At 39.5% G+C, this 21,382-nt stretch overlaps 1 protein-coding gene across 3 annotated transcripts in view; it reads left to right on the forward strand.

Annotated features, from left to right (window-relative positions):
- The window catches only part of AFAP1 (actin filament associated protein 1), a 112,209-nt gene that overhangs the window by 17,088 nt on the left and 73,739 nt on the right, over positions 1-21,382 (forward strand). The window contains exon 1 of one of the 3 annotated variants that reach the window (XM_068188619.1): positions 11,916-12,008. The exons of 1 other annotated variant lie outside the window; for it this stretch is intronic. In XM_068188619.1, coding sequence (XP_068044720.1) covers positions 11,918-12,008 — 91 coding nt within the window. In that variant the 5' untranslated portion in view covers positions 11,916-11,917. Of the gene's footprint in view, positions 1-11,915; positions 12,009-21,382 lie in introns of those variants that run through there. One more of the 3 variants, XM_068188621.1, reaches the window with a different exon arrangement.

A 21,382-nucleotide genomic window follows, 5' to 3' on the forward strand; every position in this document is an offset into this window, starting at 1 on the left:
TTAAAATTGATCACTCCTCTTGGTTGTCAGCACAAATCAAAATACTTGTCAACTATTTTTCCAATAAATATCTTTATTAAATTCATCTTACAGTGTGAGCGTATGTATGTAGTCTGCTTCAGTAAGGATTGAATAATATCCTTGAATCTTACTTCTAGGAAAGGAGACTGCAGTAGGAATTGTAATGTATTCAGTTTCACCTGGAGAAGAATGTCCTAAGGGTTAAAATACATCAAAAAATTAAATAATTTCTTTTGGGATATGGATAACTGTGTGTATTCCTCTGCTACAACTTTTGCTTATCCAGTTGCACTCTTTTCTATTTAATTATCAGGTGGGAGCACAAATCAAAAAATATAAAAAGGAAAGGGTAGTTATGATATCCGATTGGATCATATTTATGTAAGAGAATATAGTCTCTACTGATATTTTACTTACTGACCTTAAACCAAATTTCAGAAGGCAAAATAAACAGTGTCCCTAATGTAAAACATGAAAGATTACAGGACTGTTTAATTCTTACAGACTTATTCAGAATGAACTTTCCCACTCTTTGCATGGTTGCCTAGTAGTCTTTAAAAGCACAGTGCTGCATTGTTATCAGAGAAGATAATGCTTTCCACAGAGCTGCAGGAAAACACCCCTGCTAGGAATGCACTGCCCCAGGGAGGAGAAAGCTAAAGGTGAGCCTACTTGCAGCTTTTCTTTCATTTGAAAGTAATTATAACATTTAGGCTGTTGGTGACATTGCCCTGATAATTCCAGCAGGTTAGAGCATCTGAGTCTGTTTCACATGTAATACACAGAAGTATTTTGCATATGTTTTTAATAATTACCATTTTTTCCTTCAGGTGTTTTTCCTTCAGGTGTTCCTATGCAGCCCCAAATCTCTCTCTCCGAATCACGCATGCTCCAAGAAGCTGAGCGTACTGATGATAAAACCAGCTTTGTTTCTGTTCCCACATAGCTACTGAGTCCTTCAGATAAACAAGGGAAACCCCAAGGAATAGGGGCTGCTCTCTGAGGAGCTGGGAGGGAGCTGCAGCCTTCCTGCCATACCCTGAGTGCCTGACCCAGGAAACAGAAATGTTTTCTCCCACCACTTGTCCTCTGGTAGCTGTCATGCTTCCACCCACAGCAACATGGGGATAGTCACCTATGGAAATGTATAGCTGTGTAGATATATATATATATAGATATATAGATACATGTGTGTGTGTGTGTGTGTGTATATATGTGTGTGTGTGTGTATATATATCTATCGATATGTACATCTTTATGCACACACACATATATATCTGTGTATATATACATATATATCCACCCACAGCAACATGGGGATAGTCACCTATGGAAATGTATAGCTGTGTAGATATATATATATATATGTGTGTGTGTGTGTGTGTATATCTATCTATATGTATATCTATATGTACATCTTTATGCACACACATATATATATGTGTGTGTGTATATATATATCTATATGTATATCTATACATCTTTATGCACACATATATATATGTGTGTGTGTATATATATATGTCTATATGTATATCTATATGTACATCTTTATGCACACACATATGTAGGACTAGACCATGTGCAGTGTTACCATCGTGTGACATCGACACCAGAGACTGCTGTTTCACAGTGACTTTAAATCTCACTGTAGGCTGCTACTCCATGATATGATATCATTCTCCCCTCCTTGCTCTTGCCCTGCAGAGGCACCAACAGAAGCTCTCACTGGCACGTGGTGAGCTGGCTCCATGCCCTCCTCTGGCTCACCCATGGCCCAGAAATGCTAACTTCGGCCCAAAGGAAGTCATGGAAATGAGGGATCAGGGATGACATCAGTCTCTCTCAGCAGCAGCCTGGGTTAACTTTAACTTTTTGTAAAACCACAGCTTTCAAGAAAGGCAGGGATTAAAAAAACCCCAGAAATAACCATCTGATTTGAAATACCTACTTGCACACTTGAGTGTGCTTCTTTCACTTGTACAGACTGCTCTGAAAGTCATCTCAGTATCTCAGAAAGTGACTCTCCAGTTATTGTTTTCTCAGTGTTGGTGACTCATTTCAAGGAGAACATCCAGCCTGGCCTAAGGGATGGCAAGTTCTCTAATCAGGAAATAGTTAGGATGAAAGCACCCTGCAAGCATTTTGGAAGAGAGGAAGTAGAGAGGGCATCAGCAGGAGTTTTTTATTTACATTCAATTGTATATCTTGGCCTCTCACAGAATATATGCTTTTATCTCATGCCAGTCTAAAAAGAGAAGTAAGAGGAATACCTTTGGAATTTAAACTCTTAACAATGTCAGAATTACCTTTTGTCCTGACTTTTCCAGGTTTTTCATATTTGGATGATATGTTATGGCTACTCTCTAAACTGCTACTCCTTGGCATGCATCAAAGAGATATCTTAAGAACTTGATTTTTTTTTTTTCACCTAAATATAACTGAACATGATTAGACCTAGGTCTTTAATGAGGATGACTTATTTCCTGTGAAATTTTTATTTTGTGTGTATTGAAAATTGCATTGTATAATTGTATAATTGTATCACATTTTCCATGAAAACTAAGAAGAAGGAAAAGGAGGATCTTAGGACAGGCTCTGCACAGACTTCTTTACTGCTAAGTCTGTCAAACCCTTGGTTAAGAGCTCTGGTGCCTTCTTGGGCAGCTGAAGTTAATCCTACCCATGCATGGTTGAGCTACTTATGATTCAGCTGCTGAACTGCTTGGCATTCAAATACTAACAAGAAACAGGAATCTTTTGCATTAACATGACTCTTCCAGCCACAGTGGCTCAGCAGATGAAATAAGACTGGTTCAGCTTCCATGCATGGGGAGGAGGGAGAGGGACATCCTTGGCAACTATGCCAAGGTATGCCCAAACCCTAAGAGATCCATGTCATTCTGTTGAGATGAGCTGATAGTGAAGGGCTTGTATAGTGTCTCTTCCTTCTGTCTTTTTTTCTCCTGCCTGAACTTATGTAGCAATTCAGGACCAACAAAAAGGACCCAATAACCCATTATTTCTGCTCCATAATTAGGCTTTGTCGTGGCCCCTTCTTTACAACCTCCTAGTTTGTCATATTAGCGGAGCTGTGTTTCCTCCACACACCTTTTTTAATCATGAAAGGATAAGGTCAGCTGAACTATATATGTTGTCACTGCTAGTACTTCAGGCAGACCCAGAGCTATTTCTGATTAAAGTGATGTACAGTAATACCAGGAAGTTTTGGATTCTGCCATGTTTTTCCCCCTGTTTCTCAAACAGTGCTTGAGCAGAAGCATTGCAAGTCCAGGCTGAAGGTTGTTCCTGGACTCCTAAGCACATCATTTGTATCATCCACTTGTAAATCCTTCCCTTTCCATCATTCTGCTTTTCATAAATCTGACTGCTAGAACATATGGGAGGAGTTGGCAAGCCTTCTGCAGTATCTTAGCATGTGGGAAGGGGTCTCTCAACCTGGAGCAAAGCAGTTTCTTCAGACAGCCATCAGCTGGGATGTTTGCAGCTTTTTTGTCATCTTGTCTCATGCCCAGATGACAGAAAGGTTTATTATTCTAGGTAATTAGGGTGAATGTTCCCCACTTGTTTTTCATCTTTGGTATGATAAATTTGGTGATGAAACCCTGAAGAGTTTTTTAATGGTGTTTTTTTCCTTACGCAGAGGCTGAAGGCCAGTAACATTATAAAATGTCATCCCTGCCCTCCCTTACCCATGGTTAAGTAAAAGACATAATTAAAGGTAAAAGTGTTACCTTTCGTATTGTTGCATTACCTACAGCAATAATCAAGTAACTGTAAACACTCCAAGGTGTGGGATGTGGTGGCCATGTCTTGGCCAAGGCTGAAGGACTGATGGCAAGCCTTTGCCAGGGTAACAGGCAAACACTTTACTGGGAGTGTTGTCTGCAAGAGATTTCAAGTAATCCCCAGGACCCAAATAACCTTTGAGAGGGCCTCATCTAGAGCACTGTCTCATGTGGGGCACTGTACTTGAGGGATAATTTGGACCCTAAAAGAGATTTCAGCACAAAAGCAAAAGACATATTCAAAAGTTCTGAGGATGCAACCTGTGAGAGGCTGGGGAAGGGATTTCAGTTGCTTAGCAGAGAGAAAAATGAGGAGAGGCATCATAATAGTCTTCAGGTATGTTAAGGTTGCAATAAAAACAGTGTGTTCCCCATATATTCTGTGGGTAGAACCAGAGCAAATGGGCTTAAGACTCAAAAAAGATTGATAATGCATGTTAGAAGCACTCCTTCTTAGGTTAACAGTTTAAAGGTTGGGTTTGGTTACCAGGTAAAAGGTTGGACTGATTTCCCTGAGGAATGAGATAGCTGGTCTCACCTAGGATGAGAATGATGAACAGCATCACTTCCTCAGTGTTGCTTTCAGCCATATTCTGTGATTGAACACAAACTATTTACATTGTGTGCATTCTTCTATTTTTTTAACCTATATTCTTTCCCATGCAAAAGATTGATCTTTCCTCATGCTGATGCTTAATGATGTCTAAACAAAGTAAACTTAAAAAACAGTAAAGGACATTTTTCATGAGGGTAGCTTGGATTTCCTGTCTGCTCTCTTCAGTGACCTGACAGTTTCTCTTTCCCCATCTTAAATACAGTATGATGGTCATACAGTAAGTTACTAATGAAAAATATTTTTGACCTCTTGGAAGCTTTCAATGGTAAAATACCATTGTTTCACTTATCATATCCATAGTTCTTCTCAAATCACAGTTCCTTGTTCACCCGAAGCTTCTCTTCCATAGAACTTTATATTTGGCATTTTTCTGTTCTTTTGTACTTTTATTGTGTTGAAATTAGATTCTACAGTTGTACCAAAATTGACATGTCCTTCACCTATTCACCCTTGAAAGTAGCTGCAGGATTGGTTGTTTTTTCACCTCTTCTCAACATCAATGCCTTTCTTTTCTTTCCTTCCCCTTTGCCTCTCAAATGGCCAGAATTTGAAAACCATCTGCTGTCAGGCTGGGACGTGCTCACTGTTTCCTTTCAGTTTTTAGTGGCTGGCACTCTTCGCTCCCTGATGGGAGCACATCCCTGTCCTGAGTCAGCTCCCCACTCAGCCTCCTGAGAGCCAGCCCGCGAGGGACACGGCTTGCAAAAGGCAGAGTGGTGTAGAACTCTGTCTTATTAAAGTCTTCAGGAGGAAAATCTCCAGCTGAGTGTTTAAAGGAGGGAATCTTGGAGAGGCTCTGACAGTGCAGAGCAGACATCTTCTGGCATTGCGGTCTGTCCTTCCTCCCGCCTGTTTCTGTTGTCTCATCCTGCTTCCTCTGATGGCTGCTGCTTTAGAAGTGGCTTTAGTACAAAAAGGGTTTTCTTTGAAGTATTGTGGAAATGCCATTTCTAAGAAAATATGACCAGCAAAGTCCCAGCTTTCCTTTTCAGCTGTCTGGTCAGAGCACAGCACCAGTATCTGTGTTCCTCCTCTTTTGGTGTAATATGAAAACTTCCAGTGACTTTTACGGTTCAATTGCTTTTGGCAAACTTTGGTTCTCCATCTTAAACCCACGCACTTGTATAAACATAACTTGTTTCAAGCTGTGTCAAATATAATCACTTAGCTACAAAAACAAAAACACCCAGATATAATTGCTAAGATTCTACTTTTTATAAACATTTTAGACTGAAAACGAGAATTTGGAGTGACAATTGCACCCCACTTGCTAGTATTTTTCCCTTTTAGGTTCTTCCATTTTTCCCTGTTGTCATTCTCTTTCTATTTGCTAAAAACACATTTTGCTGCTCTGAGCCCCACAGAAATATATTTTGCCTAAATTGTGTCTTAAAAACATACAGAGACACATGACAATGGGAAATACAAAGCAAAAGCTGAAATACGACACCACCATTCCTTAAGGAGAGGAATACTGAATATTAAGTGAAATCCTGAACTTTCTTGTGCTGCTGCCTAAAAGCAGCTTGATATGGGTGGTGAGCATTAAAAACCAAAATATGTTGTGAAGGGAGCGGAGTCAGCAAAACAATTCAAAGAATTCATTGGCTTTATGTTTCTGTTTGAGAGTAAATATTTGTTCTACAATAGTCAAATAGGAAAAAAAGAAACTAAAAAATCATTTTTAAAAAGTCATTGTGCTGGCAAAAACAAACTTACAAGTGGTGGGGCAGAAGAGATTGCAGGGTTTATTTTGAAGAGGATCTTGGAATATTTTTTAGCAATACCTCCCTCCCACACAGTGCTGCAAAGCAATGGATCACTTTTGGATTTATTTGAAAGATAAAAATACTAACAAAAAAACCCAAAAAACAAACAAACAACAACAACAACAACAACAAAAAAACCCAAACAAGAAACAACCTCCCCATGCTTTTTTGAAAACTGACAGTAAAAGCATGGAAATGTTGTTCTGTACAAATGAGGTCAAAACAGCTTTCAGTCCCCCAGCACTACCCAAACTTGAACTCTCTGAAAGGCTCTTCCTGAAATTCAGAAAACGCAGTTGCACTTTGCATGAACATCACAAGCTGTAATAAGAATTCATGCTTGTTTCATGCTTGTCTGTAATTCCAGCCTTTAGTTAAAAAAACAAACAAACCAAAAAACAAACAAACAAAAAATCAGCAAAACACCAAAACCAAAAAACCCAAGAAAAACCAACTGTGCCAAACAATTATTAAGCCTTGTTTTACCTTCCATTAAGCTGCAGCTCTGGGACATCTCCAGGAAGGGCAGATGAGCATGAATTTGCTGCTGATACTTTCGCAGGCTTCACTCCTACGCTTGTCCAGGTATTGTCTAGTTCACTTCCCAAACACACTTCCCAAAACCCTCTGAATGGAGCTTGGAGCTGCTTTCAGGGTAAGCAAGGAGCTCAACACGAGCAGATAAGGGAAGAGATGAGTGGGGTCATTGATGGGGGATGCTGTTCTTGCTGCTTCCCAGCGGGGATGGGGTGAGCTACAGAGGAGCTGTTACTCTACCTGTGCGTTCCCAGTCTTTCCTACATGGGCCTGAAGGCAGACAGTGAACCTATGGAGATATGCTCCCAGAAGCTCTTGCAAAGCCCATCAGGAGTTATGTATATGGGGTAGAAATCCCACCCCTGAACTGGGTTAGTCCACTGAGCAGTGCTGCAGATTTTCCTGTAGCAAAAGACATGTTTTATCAAATATTTAAGTATGAGTAGTTGCTTGGTTGATTATTTGGAAGGCATTAACTACTGAACAGCCTGTAAATATTTGCTAAGCTGTAAAAGTCACAGAAAACTGAAATATTCTGAATAAGATTTAGAAAAAAAACCTTGAGAATCTTTTCTAGCTCTTCGTACAACCTGGCTATAAATTCAGTTGTAAGTTACATTATTGTCTTCTCAAATGCTAAAAATACTCCACATTTCATAGTAATACAGCTGAATTGTTGAGAATTCCAGAGGTTTGTTTTCTCTGGTCCAATTTACTCCATTGACAAAGAGAAAAGCGTGTGGTTAATATTACTAGAGAAAGTACACACTTTATTGATGGAACTGCTTTCATTTACTTGGTTTTGGAATACGTGGGTTTACTAAGGGAAAATCCAGATGCAGATGATTAGATGAAAGGGAAAACCACCAAAAACAATAGGATGAGACTATATCAGTGGAGCCACCATAATGTCTCTGCGTATCTGGATCGCTGTTTTCTCATAATGAGTAACAGGACCCGGAAACCCTTTAACATATGTTTCATTCACAATGAATCAACTCACGGTTTTACTCATATCCTTTTTATACTTTTATAAAACAAAATTTGGATCTGGTTCCAGCAATTTAGAAATGTTTTATGGCAACTGAATCAAAGAATTTGGCAGGTTTTGCAGTTTGGAATGACACTGGAATGTTTTGAAAAAGCCATACTAGTGTCTTAGTAATAATGAGGTAAAAGTAATAAATTATTCTTTGTTGCAAAAAGTAGGATTCTAATTCTTATTTGACTAGTTAGAGGATATTCACTCTCTAGGAGGTTGCTGTAGGTTTTGTCTTTCAGATGATAGATTGTCTGTAAGGAAGGAGTCATCCATGAGCCTTCTGACTTTTTTCTGTATTTGCATGGAGATGGATGGTTGATATGATATGAAGAAATGGACTGCTCTGTTTTGTTAATAGATTTGTTTAGATAAACTTGTTTAGAAATAATTGCAAAAATTTCTGTTCTCTTTCCTTATAAATTTTTTCTGATATCAAGATTAGTTTTTCAGGGAACTAACAAAAAGACAATGTAGGATAGAATTTTTGTGTTTTGCATAAGGGCCAAGAAAGTGCCTAGTGCTCCCTGGAAATTATGAGAGTGTAATAACATCAAAAAAATCTCACCTCTCTTTCTTATATATTTAAATGTCAATGAACCACCATGTCAAAATGTTTAATGTGGGCATCATGATTCTGGCATAAATAATATGATTTTTTTTTCTATTAAGTTTGCTGCCTAACAAAATATGTGTGTGTTTTCTGGCAGTAAGCATTAACAATTTCTAACAAACAGAATCTTGTCAGTTATGCTGCACTTTTCCAGACGGACTGAGGTGAGGAATAAGTGCAAAGGGTTAAGGAACTGGTTTCTTGCTGCCACCGTATTGTGTTAAGAATTTTAGGAGTATAGCTGGATCTTCTTGTAAATCAGAGTAAAGTAAGGAGTAAACGCGTGAAAGTTAACAGAATGGTTAAAATCAGGGTCTTCAGAGTGTTGGTGTATTTACTCCATTATGTCAGCTAACATGGCACATGAGGGCCTATTTGTACAGGAATTGTTGGATCATTTTGTTTGTGCAGAAGTTGCATTGTCAGTGGTTTGGCTTTGGTGTCCTTCCTGAGAATCAGGCTGTGTTAAATGTTTGATATGATGGTTGGAAGAGGCGCACTGCGTGTCTGACCACTTCCATCAGTAATCAAAGGACTTCACCATATTGCAACACTTGTGAAAAGAAGGTGTCAGTGTGTCACAGTTGTGAGAGACCTTAAATAAAGTCAGCATAGGATGTACTGGAAGAACGTGAAGCACCTGAGACTAAAATGTTGCAATCTAAATTCCCAGCCTCCCCTATCTGATCATTGAAGCCACTGGTTCCTGATTTACAGAGGAATGGAACTCGAAAGCCACCAGGAAGTCAGCAGGGTTATCCCATCTTGGGATCAGCTTACAGAGCTGGAGTTACACTGAGTTCTTGTCGCTGAGGGTCACTCCTTGGCTGCCAGCAGAGAAATGATCCTTCTTTGGCTCTCTAAGACCTTGAGACTGAACAAAAACCTTGAGATTCTGATTTTCTTGTTAAGTGGTATCTGTCTGATATGTATGCCACTGGGGCACACACATAGGGTGCCTTTGGGGTTTCATATACCTTCCCATGTGCTACTGGGATTAAAATACACTTGTAACTCTGATCTGCAGAGCAGGTGTCCCATCTGCCAGGGACAGCAGAGGCAGCAGGGACCTGGGTTTCATGAGCAATGAATGTGTATGGGCACAATTATGCAATACAGAGATGTTGTTTCTCATCGGTGTTTTTTTTAAATTAACAGAGCTCTAGGGAAAAACAGTGGTTGCTCAGCATATTCGTATTTTGTCATAAATTGTTAATGCCTTTAGTCCAGTTATGAAGATAAATTATTAATTATTCACCGTTTTGTACTCTTTTGTGTCTTCACATAGGTAGCTTGTGGAGCATTAATAACTGCATTAAGCACTGGAGCATTAAGGAGGGAATACATCTGGTAATAGCAAGACTTTCATAAATTTGAAGCAAATTAAATTAGGGAAAACAGAAGAGCGAACAATCTTAGACTATCTATTAGTGTTTGAACAAAGCTATATTTCATTCAAAATTTGTCATTTAAAATATATGTTAGTAGATCATAATCTTAATTTTTTATTGTATTTTTAGGTTTGATTTCTCCACTTTTGGTGTGATAAAATTGGCAGTTATTTTAAGTAGCAGTCACATCATTAACAATATTTGCAGGTTTTTCATTGTTGCAGTTCAGATTTACCAAATACTTTTTTTTCTCTTAAAAACTGTTTACTCATAAATTATTTACCTGTTTCAAAACAGAATGTGAAATAGTCTGTGTACTTTTTCAGTAGATGCTGAAGAAAAAGAAAGGAAAGTTGGGCCAAACAGTCACTACTGGCATTTGTTAGGATTATCATGCTGTATAACAGCTTGCTTTTACTAAATATCTTTTTGATTGGCCACCAAGCCTTTCCTGGACTTTTAAAATTTGACAGTTGAGTCAAGTATGTAATTTCAAAGGTTATATTAGAAATTTGGAACTGGATTACAAGTTTATGGGTGTTCGACTTCATGACAGTTTTAATTTTTGGACTATTCTTTAAACTAATAAATCTACTGTTTAGTTCAGACAGATGCCAAATAAATGGCTTCTGCCATCCTGGCTGATTTTTTTCCCTTTTTGTCTCTGAATACAGAGATAAGTATTCTGTTAATGTTCATTTGAGGGGGCACAGTAATTGGATATGTACATGTATTCATCTTTAGGTTATTAGTTGAAATTTGGCCAACCTCAAAGTCATTAACATGACTGAGGCTGTTTCTAGCTAGTATGAAATGAGCTGGAAGTCTTATCTAACTATTGATAAGCATCTATAGTAAAATGCTTTTGCTGCAACTGATGCAGAAAATATATCTGTAGTGGGCATAATTAGGAATATAAATAAAAATTAATGTAACTTCTTAGGATGTAAAAAAGTTTTTTGCCTAGAAAAAATTTTGTCTGTATCATTGTTTGAGGTCTTCTAGTGGAGAGTATATTTTGGAATTTTCACTTACATTATCGTGCTATGCTTGCTGGGCTTTTAGAAATAAGACTCACATGTATTTCAGACATGGTAGAATAACCTTCAGTATAATTACAATGTCTGTGTGTGGATGAAACCTTGAGATGAATGTAGCTGTGATCCAGAATGGAAGGGATGTAAGAACTGTGTCTCTCCTAACATTAAGATAAATACTAGAGGCAGATGAGATTAAATGTGGAAAAACCAACCTGAGCATCTAGTCCTGCAAGTAGTGGTACTGTCTTTGGAGCTATAGTAAAACTTCAGTTTATTTCACACTGTTTTGCAATCTTCTGAATATTAGTATAACAAAAATAGTAAAAGTATTGTCAGTATGTCGTAACTGTCATCAAAAGACTTGTTCTGCAGACATGGGCCTTCAGCAGAAAGTTCTCTGTTTGTAATTCAGTTAAATGAACTTAAATGTATTAAACTTAAAAACACATTTGCCATTGTAGATGCAAAAAACTGTAGAATTAAATGTCTTTAGAAATTTAAGTCATTTAACAGGCTGGGACCTTTCACAGCCATAGATCATCTCCCTGGAACATGGAGTATTTCCCTTTTGAGGAAAGGCTGAGGGAGCTGGGCCTGTTCAGCCTTGAGGATACTGAGGGGAATCTTAAGGTACATACAAGTATCTTAAGGACAGGTGTCATGATTGTGGGGTCAGGCTCTTTTCAGTGGTGCCCAGAGACAGGGTAGGGGCAACAGGCACAGGCAGAGCACAGGAAGTTCCATCTGAATATGCAGAAAATCTTCTTTATGCTGAGGTTGAAAGAGGACTGAAACAGGTTGTGGTCTCCTTCTCTGGAGATAGGCACAACCTGCCTGGATGCAACCCTGTGCAACCTGCTCTAGGTGAAGCTGCTTGAGCAGGGGAGTTGGACTAGGTGATCTCCAGAAATCTCTTCCAACCCTAACCATTCTGTGATTCTGTGACAGAAGGATGTGAAAGTCTCAGGTCACTTTTCAGCCACTAAGACTAAAGGAGATGGGGAAAACTTTCATGCAGAACATCAAGCTTTGCCTCCTTGAGTGAGGAGGAACAGACAGGATGATTACAGAAAATAATGGGAATGAATCTGTCAATATGTGTCCTGCTGCATTTGGATGAAAGAATGCCTTCCTGCCAGAACATGTACCAGCCTTCTGAGGACCCAAAAGAAGGTCTGAATTTCTGAGTAGCTGAGTCCAGAAGGAGCATGTTCTGAAAAAAGTGACTAGTCACATGAAATCACATTATTATGGCTGTGACTGGTGTATTTTGCTTAATAACTTGTAGAAGCTGATAAGGATGAAGGTTCCCCAGGTGTCGTCTACCTGCAGCAAGTCTCCCCCAAAACCTCTCAGATCTAATTCTATTACTGTTTTGAAACCATACTTTGCACTTTGAGAAATCTTTTTTTTTTGTCTTTATTTTCCTTAGCCACTTCATCACTGACAAAAAGAAAGCAAGCAGTGGCCCTGCAGCGCAAAGGGTGGTTCCAAGGCATGGCGGTGTCTTTGTGCTTGAAGTACTCAGAAGGGTCTGTAGGAGAGAGGCTCAGTTTCCAGCGGAGTTGTTTTGTGCCTCAGGAAATGTGACCTGTGCCATCATCAGGTCTGTAGTTCCAAGAGACAGTGACCTAATATAAAAGGACTAGCAGGAAGTATTTAATGAAAATCTAGAAATCACTTCTATGGAGACAGCTCTGAATTTTCTATATCTTAATGTTAACAAATCATTCTCTTGAAATAAGAACAACTTGTTGAATGCATAAATGGATTTTGTGATTAAACCCAACTATCAAAAGATTGCATTTTCAATCTCAGAGTAAGACATTAGCAAGGAGAACAAAAAGCAGTTGGAAATTGAGTTGCTCCAGAGTAATTTTAAAATTAAAATCAGCAGCCCTGAAGATGACAGCACCTGACTGGATTGTTTTACCAGGGACTTGGTTGGATTCATGATGAATGCAGCAGATCTAACAGTTGTGCATCTATAGGGTGAGATGGGTCTTACTCAAGGAAAAGGAATCCTTCCTTTTGCACTCAGTCAAGGTACACTGCACTGCTGAGTCTAGTTCTTGATGGGGGGAAAAGCCAGGACCCCACAGCAGAAAGTGAGGACAGAGCAGCTCCACCCTTTCCCAACAACCCACAATCACACTGGAGTAGGAAGGAATTGCGTTTTCTAGCCAGATGTGTCAGAGGAAAAGGATCCAAGTTAACTTTTGTGTGTTTGCTATAGGTTCTGCAGGTGTGTTCAGAGTGACATTTCCCACATGCCTGAAAGCAAGAAGGTGTTTTAGGACTGTTTCTTTTATTACCGTTGTCTCTGATGTAACGGTGGATTTTTTTCATATGAAACCATATAAAAGTAGTACATTATGGCATTGACACTGTGTCCAAATTGATGTTTTTGTATTATTTAGAAAATGTTCCAAGCCAAAGGCAAAATGCCCCAAATTAGCTTAGAAAAATTATAGCTCAAAGAAAAAATCGTCCCCTGGATAAAATCCAGCTCTGGAAACAAGAGAATTAGATTGTAGTCCTAACTGGCACCAGCTCCTGCGCAGCATTTGGCAGATTACTTAGCTCAGATTTTAGCTGTAGTGTTTGTGATTAAGTGAAGAGGCTCTGGTTTCCAAGCAGGTTAGTATATAATGATATTTTAACTGATAATAAGGGCCAGTTCTCTCAAAAGTGTTTAAAAATTTGAGCTTTTGGGGATTTTAGAAATGAATAAACAAAATTCATGCTTAGAAATGTATGTATAATAATGATGTAAAGACAGACTTAAATGTCTTTCTATTTACAAAATTACTTTAAGAAATTCCAATACCAAAATTTAATTGGCTTTTTAAAAGATTGAAATGCATGGCTGTTACAAAGGACTAAAATAATAGCAAATTATTCTTCATGGACCAAATAGACTAAAATAATAGCAGAATGTTCATTTTTTCCCTCCAAAAATAAATACCTTGTGTTCATCATAAATACTACAATTGAGAAGATAGTGCAAGTTACAAAAGCTTTTGTTTACTTTGTTTTGAATACAATTGGAATTTATTTCTGCTTCAGAACAAAAGTTTAGGGGAGAAAAAAAGAAGTTTCTTATTACAGATGTTTTTAATTTACTTCTAATAAATCTGACTTGTGTTATACTCATTCTTCTGAGCTCTTATTGGAAACTGCCTGAGCAGAAAGTTAATTTTTCCTGAAAAGTCACACTTCCTCCTGGATGTGAGTAATAACGTGTATGTTTATTTAGTAATTTATTTTTTTTTAACTAAATAAAAGACCTCTCCAAATACACAAGGCTGCCAAGAAGTGGATATTTGCTGGTAATTTTCATGGTAAGTTTCCAGAGCATCTTTTTCTAACATATAACACTGTGCTATTCTGAGGTGTAATAAAATGTTATTGTGCTTTTAAAGCCTTAAAAAATGGCTCTGAAGAGCTGGCTATAAAAGAGAGGACCTTATCTCAGTACCTCAGGTTGGTGGGACACTTACATTTTTCCTTGCTAGAAGACTTCTGAACAGGTCTTTGGTTCTCAGAGGGGATCTCTCACTATCCACGTGGTATTTGTGCTTGGCATATTGAAAATCTCACCTCTCGGTGTGGCATTTTCTCATAGTCTTGAGAAGAGAGAATAGTGGTTGAGGAGGTGCAAAAGAGCACTGGATCTTCATCATAGCATTTGGTTCTTGCTGAGGAAATGGCCATTTAACCCTTCACTCCCTCCTCCTTCTAGCAAGAGTACACCAAGGCATAATACCATCAGAGCTGACCCTTGGCAGTGATGTGTGTGTTCCATGAACTGCCTTTCACTGGAGGCTCTCACAACTGCTCAGTTACCAGCAATGTGATGTTACAAAGGAAAACTTCATAATTCTGGGATGGGAGCTCCTTTGCTTCCACTTCTCTTGCTGCCATGGTGAAGCTGGTGGCTCTGGCACACAGTTCTGCATCTTTTTGTGAAAAGCACAGCTGGACAACTGTATTCCCACCAGACTGTTACATTAATGTTCATCAAAATTATACTTTACCTGCTTTGTTGTACCTAAATCCTACTATAAAGGAGGCTTCTGTTTTCAGGAATTCAGCATATTCTTGTACAATGCCAAAATAAATAGGGAGTAGGAGACAGAGATGAAACAGAGCTAATGAGGTTTTTCTGCTGAGTGAATGTTTGGACTGTAAACTCTGCAGTGGTTTGTGCTGTGTATACACACTTGTTTTCTAAGGAGGTTGAGCTCAGCACCAGTGTCCAAGAATAAATAAGATTTTGCAAAGAGAATAAATAAAATTTTGAGAAGACAGATAAGGCTGCAGCCTGTCCAAAGCCAAAAGGCAGCAGAGAGGCTCATTATGAGGTGCTGAAACTATAAAAAGCATGAAGATTCCATGCTCTTTGAAAATATGTCTAAATTAGAAAATAATTTAATGCAATTAAGATAACCAAAATAATAAGCAAATAAACTATGACCCAGACTATTCCTTGAACTCAGCTTTGCCTTTGACTTTTCTGCTGATTCACTGGCACCAAGACATGCTCCAGTGTAGGGGCAGAAACAGGGACAATTCGTGATGATGGAACCAAATATTGCTAAGATCCTGCTAAGGCAGATGGAACCCTTTTCTCCTGTCTGCCCATGTCTGAGTGCACTGTTGCCAGAGGTCCAGCTTTCTAACAAATGCACAAAAAGAGCATGCACCATCCCATCGTTTTGGTCACCTTGGCATAACCAGACTTCTGGGAAGTTTCTTATTAACCCCTGAGAAACAGATAACCCTATCTGGCGTGTTTCCTACCCTGTGGACAGAATCATTAGCAAAAGATACGTTCTTTGCATCCTTGCTGATATTTTATATTTATACTTTTAGTTGTATTTTTCAAGTTTCTACCATTTGTATTTTATCAGTTGTTTTCTTTGAATTGTGTTTACTCTCTTTAAAGTTCTTATGTTATTTAGCTTCCTGTTGTTTAAGTGGGAAAGACTAGAAGATAAATGTTTATTTGTTCATTTGGAAAAACTTCACCATTACTCAGACCACCTAGAAGATTAAACCCTGCCAAAGTACCGATGACCTGTCTTGTGTCCTTTACTCAAAGGAATATACTATAAATAAGGATAAATAACAATTCCTTATTGTCCTATGCAGGGAAAGTTAGAAATGACTGAATAAATTAGACAGAAAGGTTGGATTGCTTGCTGGCAGACCTTTGGGATCATACTCTGTTTACATTTTACTTCTTGTCATGCTTTCAGATTTCTGTAGCTGAAAAACCACTTAACAGTTGGATGGCATACACAAGAATTCTTATGTTGCTTTCATATATGTGTTTTAAAAGATACAAATAATATTATTTTTATCTCCAATGACAAGGTGATAAAAAGACCCAGAAGAGGTATCATTTTCTTCAGTGCATCTCATGGGTCCATGAAGAATCAGAAGCATGTCTGCTTAGTCTGGTATCTTTCTTCTGTCCCTCTAATTTTGGAGGAGCAGAGGTGTTGGGGCATAGCCTGTTATCTGTCAGCTTCCTAGGCTTTCCATACAGGCTTTGTTGCCAGGATTGTTTATTCTCCAAATAGGTTTCTGAGATGGTATTGAAGCTTCTTGAGGCAAAATTGTTGTCTTGGTGTGGGGCTGAGAATTCTCTAGCTTGTACCTGCATAGGTGCCTGGAGGTGTTTGCTGTGGTGCTCCTCAGCTGCAAATTCTGCAAATCAGAGCACACGGGGCTTGCTAGACACTCGCTGACAAAATGTTGTTTTCTAAAGTTGATATATATTCTGAAAAATGCCATCTGACTGTGATGATTGCCAAAGAGCAGTGTTTTTAAGGCACCACTGCTGAACCTAAAATTTATGTCAAGAGCTCAATGAACCCTTTTCTTTTAGCTTTTAATTTGAAGCCCTGCTGACAGCACTGCTCCATTGATCTGCTACATGGATCACTGAACTGTGGCCTCACGGAGCAAGCTTTGGGAAGCTGTTACCAGAGCTCGAAAGAGTGATATTATTAGCTCACGATTTGCTACACTTAAGTAGTGCTCCCAAAGGAGCAGGGTACTGGACTGAGTTTTCAGAGTTCTGAATTCACCTCTGTTTTTGCCATTTATTTTTGTAGTAGTCTTGGGCAATTGCTTTTCTCCACAGTCACTTAGTTGTTGCTCTCTTAACCTTAGAGAAAGATAATTGTTAAAAGACTTGATGACGCTATGGAGAAAGAGCAATCCTCAAGTTCCACTTAGATGTTTGAAACTGGGCTTTTATGCCTTGTTTTTTTTTAATCCATAAAGGGAAGATACCAACACTCAAACCTGAAGCCCCCTAAGCTGGGAGGCTTAATGAATATTCATGCAGTGCTCTGAAGAGTAAGTGCCTAAGAATTTTCCAAATAATAATTACACCTGCTGACTTGTATTCCAAGCCCCCTTCCACCCTTGCTTTTACATTATTTCAACATATAGTCTCTCAGGGCTGTGGAACTGAGACCGTTGGAATTTTATAATGAACATTTCAGAGTTGAGCATGTGGTTTGCTTGCATATGATGATAGTTTTCACCGATCATTTTATTTCTCCATGTTCTTCTTATTTCAGGCTTTTAGGTTGAGCTGTTATAGTGGGATACAGTTTCACTGTAGCCTGTGATATAATTTTTTGCCAGTGTCATTGTGTCAGAGGTGACACAAGCCACATATGTCCAGGCTGTGCCCTGGCATCTGCAGCCACCAGTGGGGGTGATGTGTTGGCATGGTTGAGTATTTTTATTCTGAAACATTCATTCTTTCTCAGTATGAGAGGTTAAAAAAGGAATCCGAGTAGTTCTAATTAATCCATGCTGCAAATAACCTCTGGCTTGGCTTGCAATCCAGTCCTCTTCCTCCCTACTCCTGGATCTAGGTAATCCATTTGCCTGCAGGCTTGTGCAAGCCAGGAATGTAGGTCTGGGGCCCAAGGTGACCTGTGATTGTCCTTCCAGGCCAGACTCCTTGGGCTGGGGAGACTGGGTGTCCCTCTGAGCCTGCACCTCCTTCTTGGCAGTGGCTCAGCATCCTTCTGCTCCACGTCAGGATAATGAGGTGAGGGGCCCCGGGGGCCGAGAGCGCTGCCAGGATGGCTGTCAGCCCCTGACTTCTCGCCAGCCATTTGAGCAAGTTTGGCATTGAGGATCGAGGAGAGGCTGGAAACTAGAAAGTCATGAAGGCTTACATGGTTCTGCCATCATCATCATCATCGTTATTATTATTTATTAATATCTGCACATCTGGTCAGGCCATGCTGTGGCTTGTGCAGAGGCAGCTCCTGCCAGTGGGATCTGCCTCCATTCACAGGGCTGGGACAGTCCTGCAAAGTCAGGGAAACCTGCACAGTTGTGTTGAAACTTCTTAATAAAATTTAATGTTATAAAAGTTTATATAATAGTAAATTCTATATGGTTTTAACAATTTATTTAGTAGTTTTCTATTTAATGATTTACTATATAGGAGTTTGGGCTTTTTTAGGATTAACAAAACTTTTCTCTTCTTCAACAGGTCAATAAGAACTTTCCACTGCACTTTGGTCACATTATTTAGATCCACATTTTCATTACAAAGCCAAAGACAAAAATAGACAGCACTGTCAAAAAAGGATAAAATTAGTCACATTATCTGGAGAGGACCACAGCTTGATTTGGATTTTCAGATGTGCTAAGAGTTAGATTATCTCAGCAGCCGTTGACACTGGGAGAACTTTACCATTAATGGGAATCATTAGAAAAGGCTTTTTGGATCTGAGATTCCATTCAGTGTATATACACATTCAACATGTATATATTTGGTCTGTTGGGCTAATTTGGTGTTGCAGCACAGCAGTTACATTGACACCAAATTTGTGGATTTAGAGAACTGCAGAACACAAAATTTCCCCGTTTTTCACTAGTCTTCCCATGAGGGAAATACCAGGGTGTGCACAGAACTGCCCTAGCATGCAGTGAGGTTTGGACACCAGCCCTCGATGTGTCCTGTCACTCCATGTGATATGTCACACAGGAAACAGGACACAGAGGACAGCATGATTCTTTGATTACCCCAGTATTGCCTAGTCCTGGGATAAAAGGAATTTCACAACAGCCTGAGTTTGTGACTAGAGCCCTACAAGCTCCATGGAGCATTAATGTAGGTACAAGCATGTCTATGGTCATGTTCCACCATAACGTTACTCCAGCATGGCTGGGTATTGCTTTTAAAAACTTTATCAGACCCCTGCTTCAGTCCATCCTGCGGCTGCACAGGCACACATGCCAGCCCAGGGAAGAGGCAGAAATGACAGCCTGGGTTTGGGAAAAGCTGTGGTTTGGGAAAGGTGCCCATAGCTGCTTCTTTTGGTGGCAATGCCAAGTTATGCACTGTGGCAGTCTTTGTGGTACTAACCCTGCCTCAGTTTCCCATCTGTAAGCCACGGAGTGCTGCTTTGTAATACACAAGGGTGGAAGGAAAATGGAGTAGTCTCCAGTACCTTGAGAATGTGCACTGCTTTCTAAAAGTTAGGAGATGATACTTGCTCTCTTGTTTCTCTGACTTGAAAAATTGCAAAGGCTTTTTTTAGAATCCATGCCTTCATCATAACGATTTCTTGATTTAGCTATTAGTCAGTTTTCATCACTTTGCCATCTGGAATGAAAAGGAAGTGTAAGCTGATTCTGCCTTTCTTCATATTTCTCCTAAGGAAAATATGGTAAAAAAAGTGTAATCATGAGAAAACAGATTAAATAAGCAAAGAAGACAAAAAGCCTTACTCCAAGCACACATTTGCATCTTTCCTATAAACAAGCTGTTTAACTGAGATAAACCTTTCTGTTTTTCTTCAAAGAATGCTGTAAAGGTTCATGGATTGTGAATGACCCATTTTCCTCTGGTTTTTCTTCTCATGTTCCTTCCATTTCATCAGGACCACATGGCCTTCTTGAAACACCTTTCTGCCATTCTCAGATGCTCCAAAACAAGGGCTTATTTACATAGTTTATATTTTTCTCCTGGTCTTTTCTGCTTTTTGCCAATTGTCTGTCCATTTCTTGCTTCTAGGAGGTGAACAAGGTCACCTTGGGTTTGGGTTTTTGGGTTTTTCTTTTTTCTTTTTAGTTATAGAACTTTATTACCTATAGCCATGGTTCTCAGACTGTAGCTTCAGAAAAAAATGGTTGCAAACAGTCATCTTAGCAGTTTCTTCATTTTCAAAGTGCTTTAAACAGAAGGGAAATGGTTTGGGCTTTGGTTTTTTTGTAGATACATATATTTTGCTAGAATTCCCCTAAAACCTGCTGAAGTGGATTTGACTGCTCGCTTTCTTATTGTAAATAATTTCTAAATTATGATAATAATTATGAAATAATAATATAATAATGATGAAAAATACATGTAGGGTAAAATACGTTTTACTAGGAGGCTTTAAAAAGTGATCAATTTGATAATGTTCCTGTAAGAAGTTTCTAGTGTGTCTTCCATGGAAAAGAAGAGAGCAGATTTCTATCTCAGATTATTGCCCCTGAAGCCTGTGGAATTAGTTCTTCTCTAGAGTCAGTATGTTGCAATTTATGTATAGGGAATGTCTCTCTGAGACTTTCTCTGGATTAAAGGCCACAGAACTAAGATTTGTATGAGAATTGTAACCTCAATATATATGCTTGATTCTTCTCACATTTTGCTTTTCTTCATGCAGTGCAAATCAGATGCAAATAGGAAATTATTAGGAATAAATGATCAAGATGATGTAATGCGATTTCATTGTTTCCTTGTTTCCTTAACAGGCCCTAGAAATTGGACAGGGAGATGTAATTTATACAAGCAAGACAATTTATACAAGCTGAGTTTTCTGTACTTTTGCTTGGGAAAGGCCTTCTTATGTTCTTTGAAAGAGATGCACACTTTAATAATTTACTTTTTAACTCTGATGAAAATGTATGGGGGAAGAAGAAGGGGAAAGTAAAAGAGCACAGACCAGGAGGAAGATTCAGTCCAGTTTGTTTCAGGGTCTACAGTTTGGTCTCTCATGATGAAGGACAGATGCTGTCAGATTAGAGGCCACTGTCATCCCATGTGAGTTGCAAAGAGGGTTGCATGTGTCATCTAATAATGATCTAAGGAGGATGGATGTAGCATTAGCTTCTGGTTCAGGCAGCCACTGTATTAATTTTCAAGTGAGCAGCAGCAGCAGCAGATGGTGAGATGAGGCAAGGATGCAAATGCTTGCCATGGAGAGCTTTTGTCTTTGTGCAGTGGGCAGGGCTCGGCCTCTGCCCGGCCTTCCCAGCTGGTCAGTGCCGGCCCAGCTGGTCAGTGCCGGCCAATGCCAGCCCGGCTGGTCAGTGCCGTCCCGGCTGGTCAGTGCCAGCCCGGCTGGTCAGTGCCGTCCCGGCTGGTCAGTGCCAGCCCAGCTGGTCAGTGCCGGCCAGTGCCGGCCTGGCTGGTCAGTGCCGGCCCGGCTGGTCAGTGCCGTCCCGGCTGGTCAGTACCAGCCTGGCTGGTCAGTGCCGGCCCGGCTGGTCAGTGCCAGCCCAGCTGGTCA

The sequence above is a fragment of the Anomalospiza imberbis genome, chromosome 4 (genome assembly GCF_031753505.1).
Source record: "Anomalospiza imberbis isolate Cuckoo-Finch-1a 21T00152 chromosome 4, ASM3175350v1, whole genome shotgun sequence".
Taxonomy (NCBI): Eukaryota; Metazoa; Chordata; class Aves; order Passeriformes; family Viduidae; genus Anomalospiza; species Anomalospiza imberbis.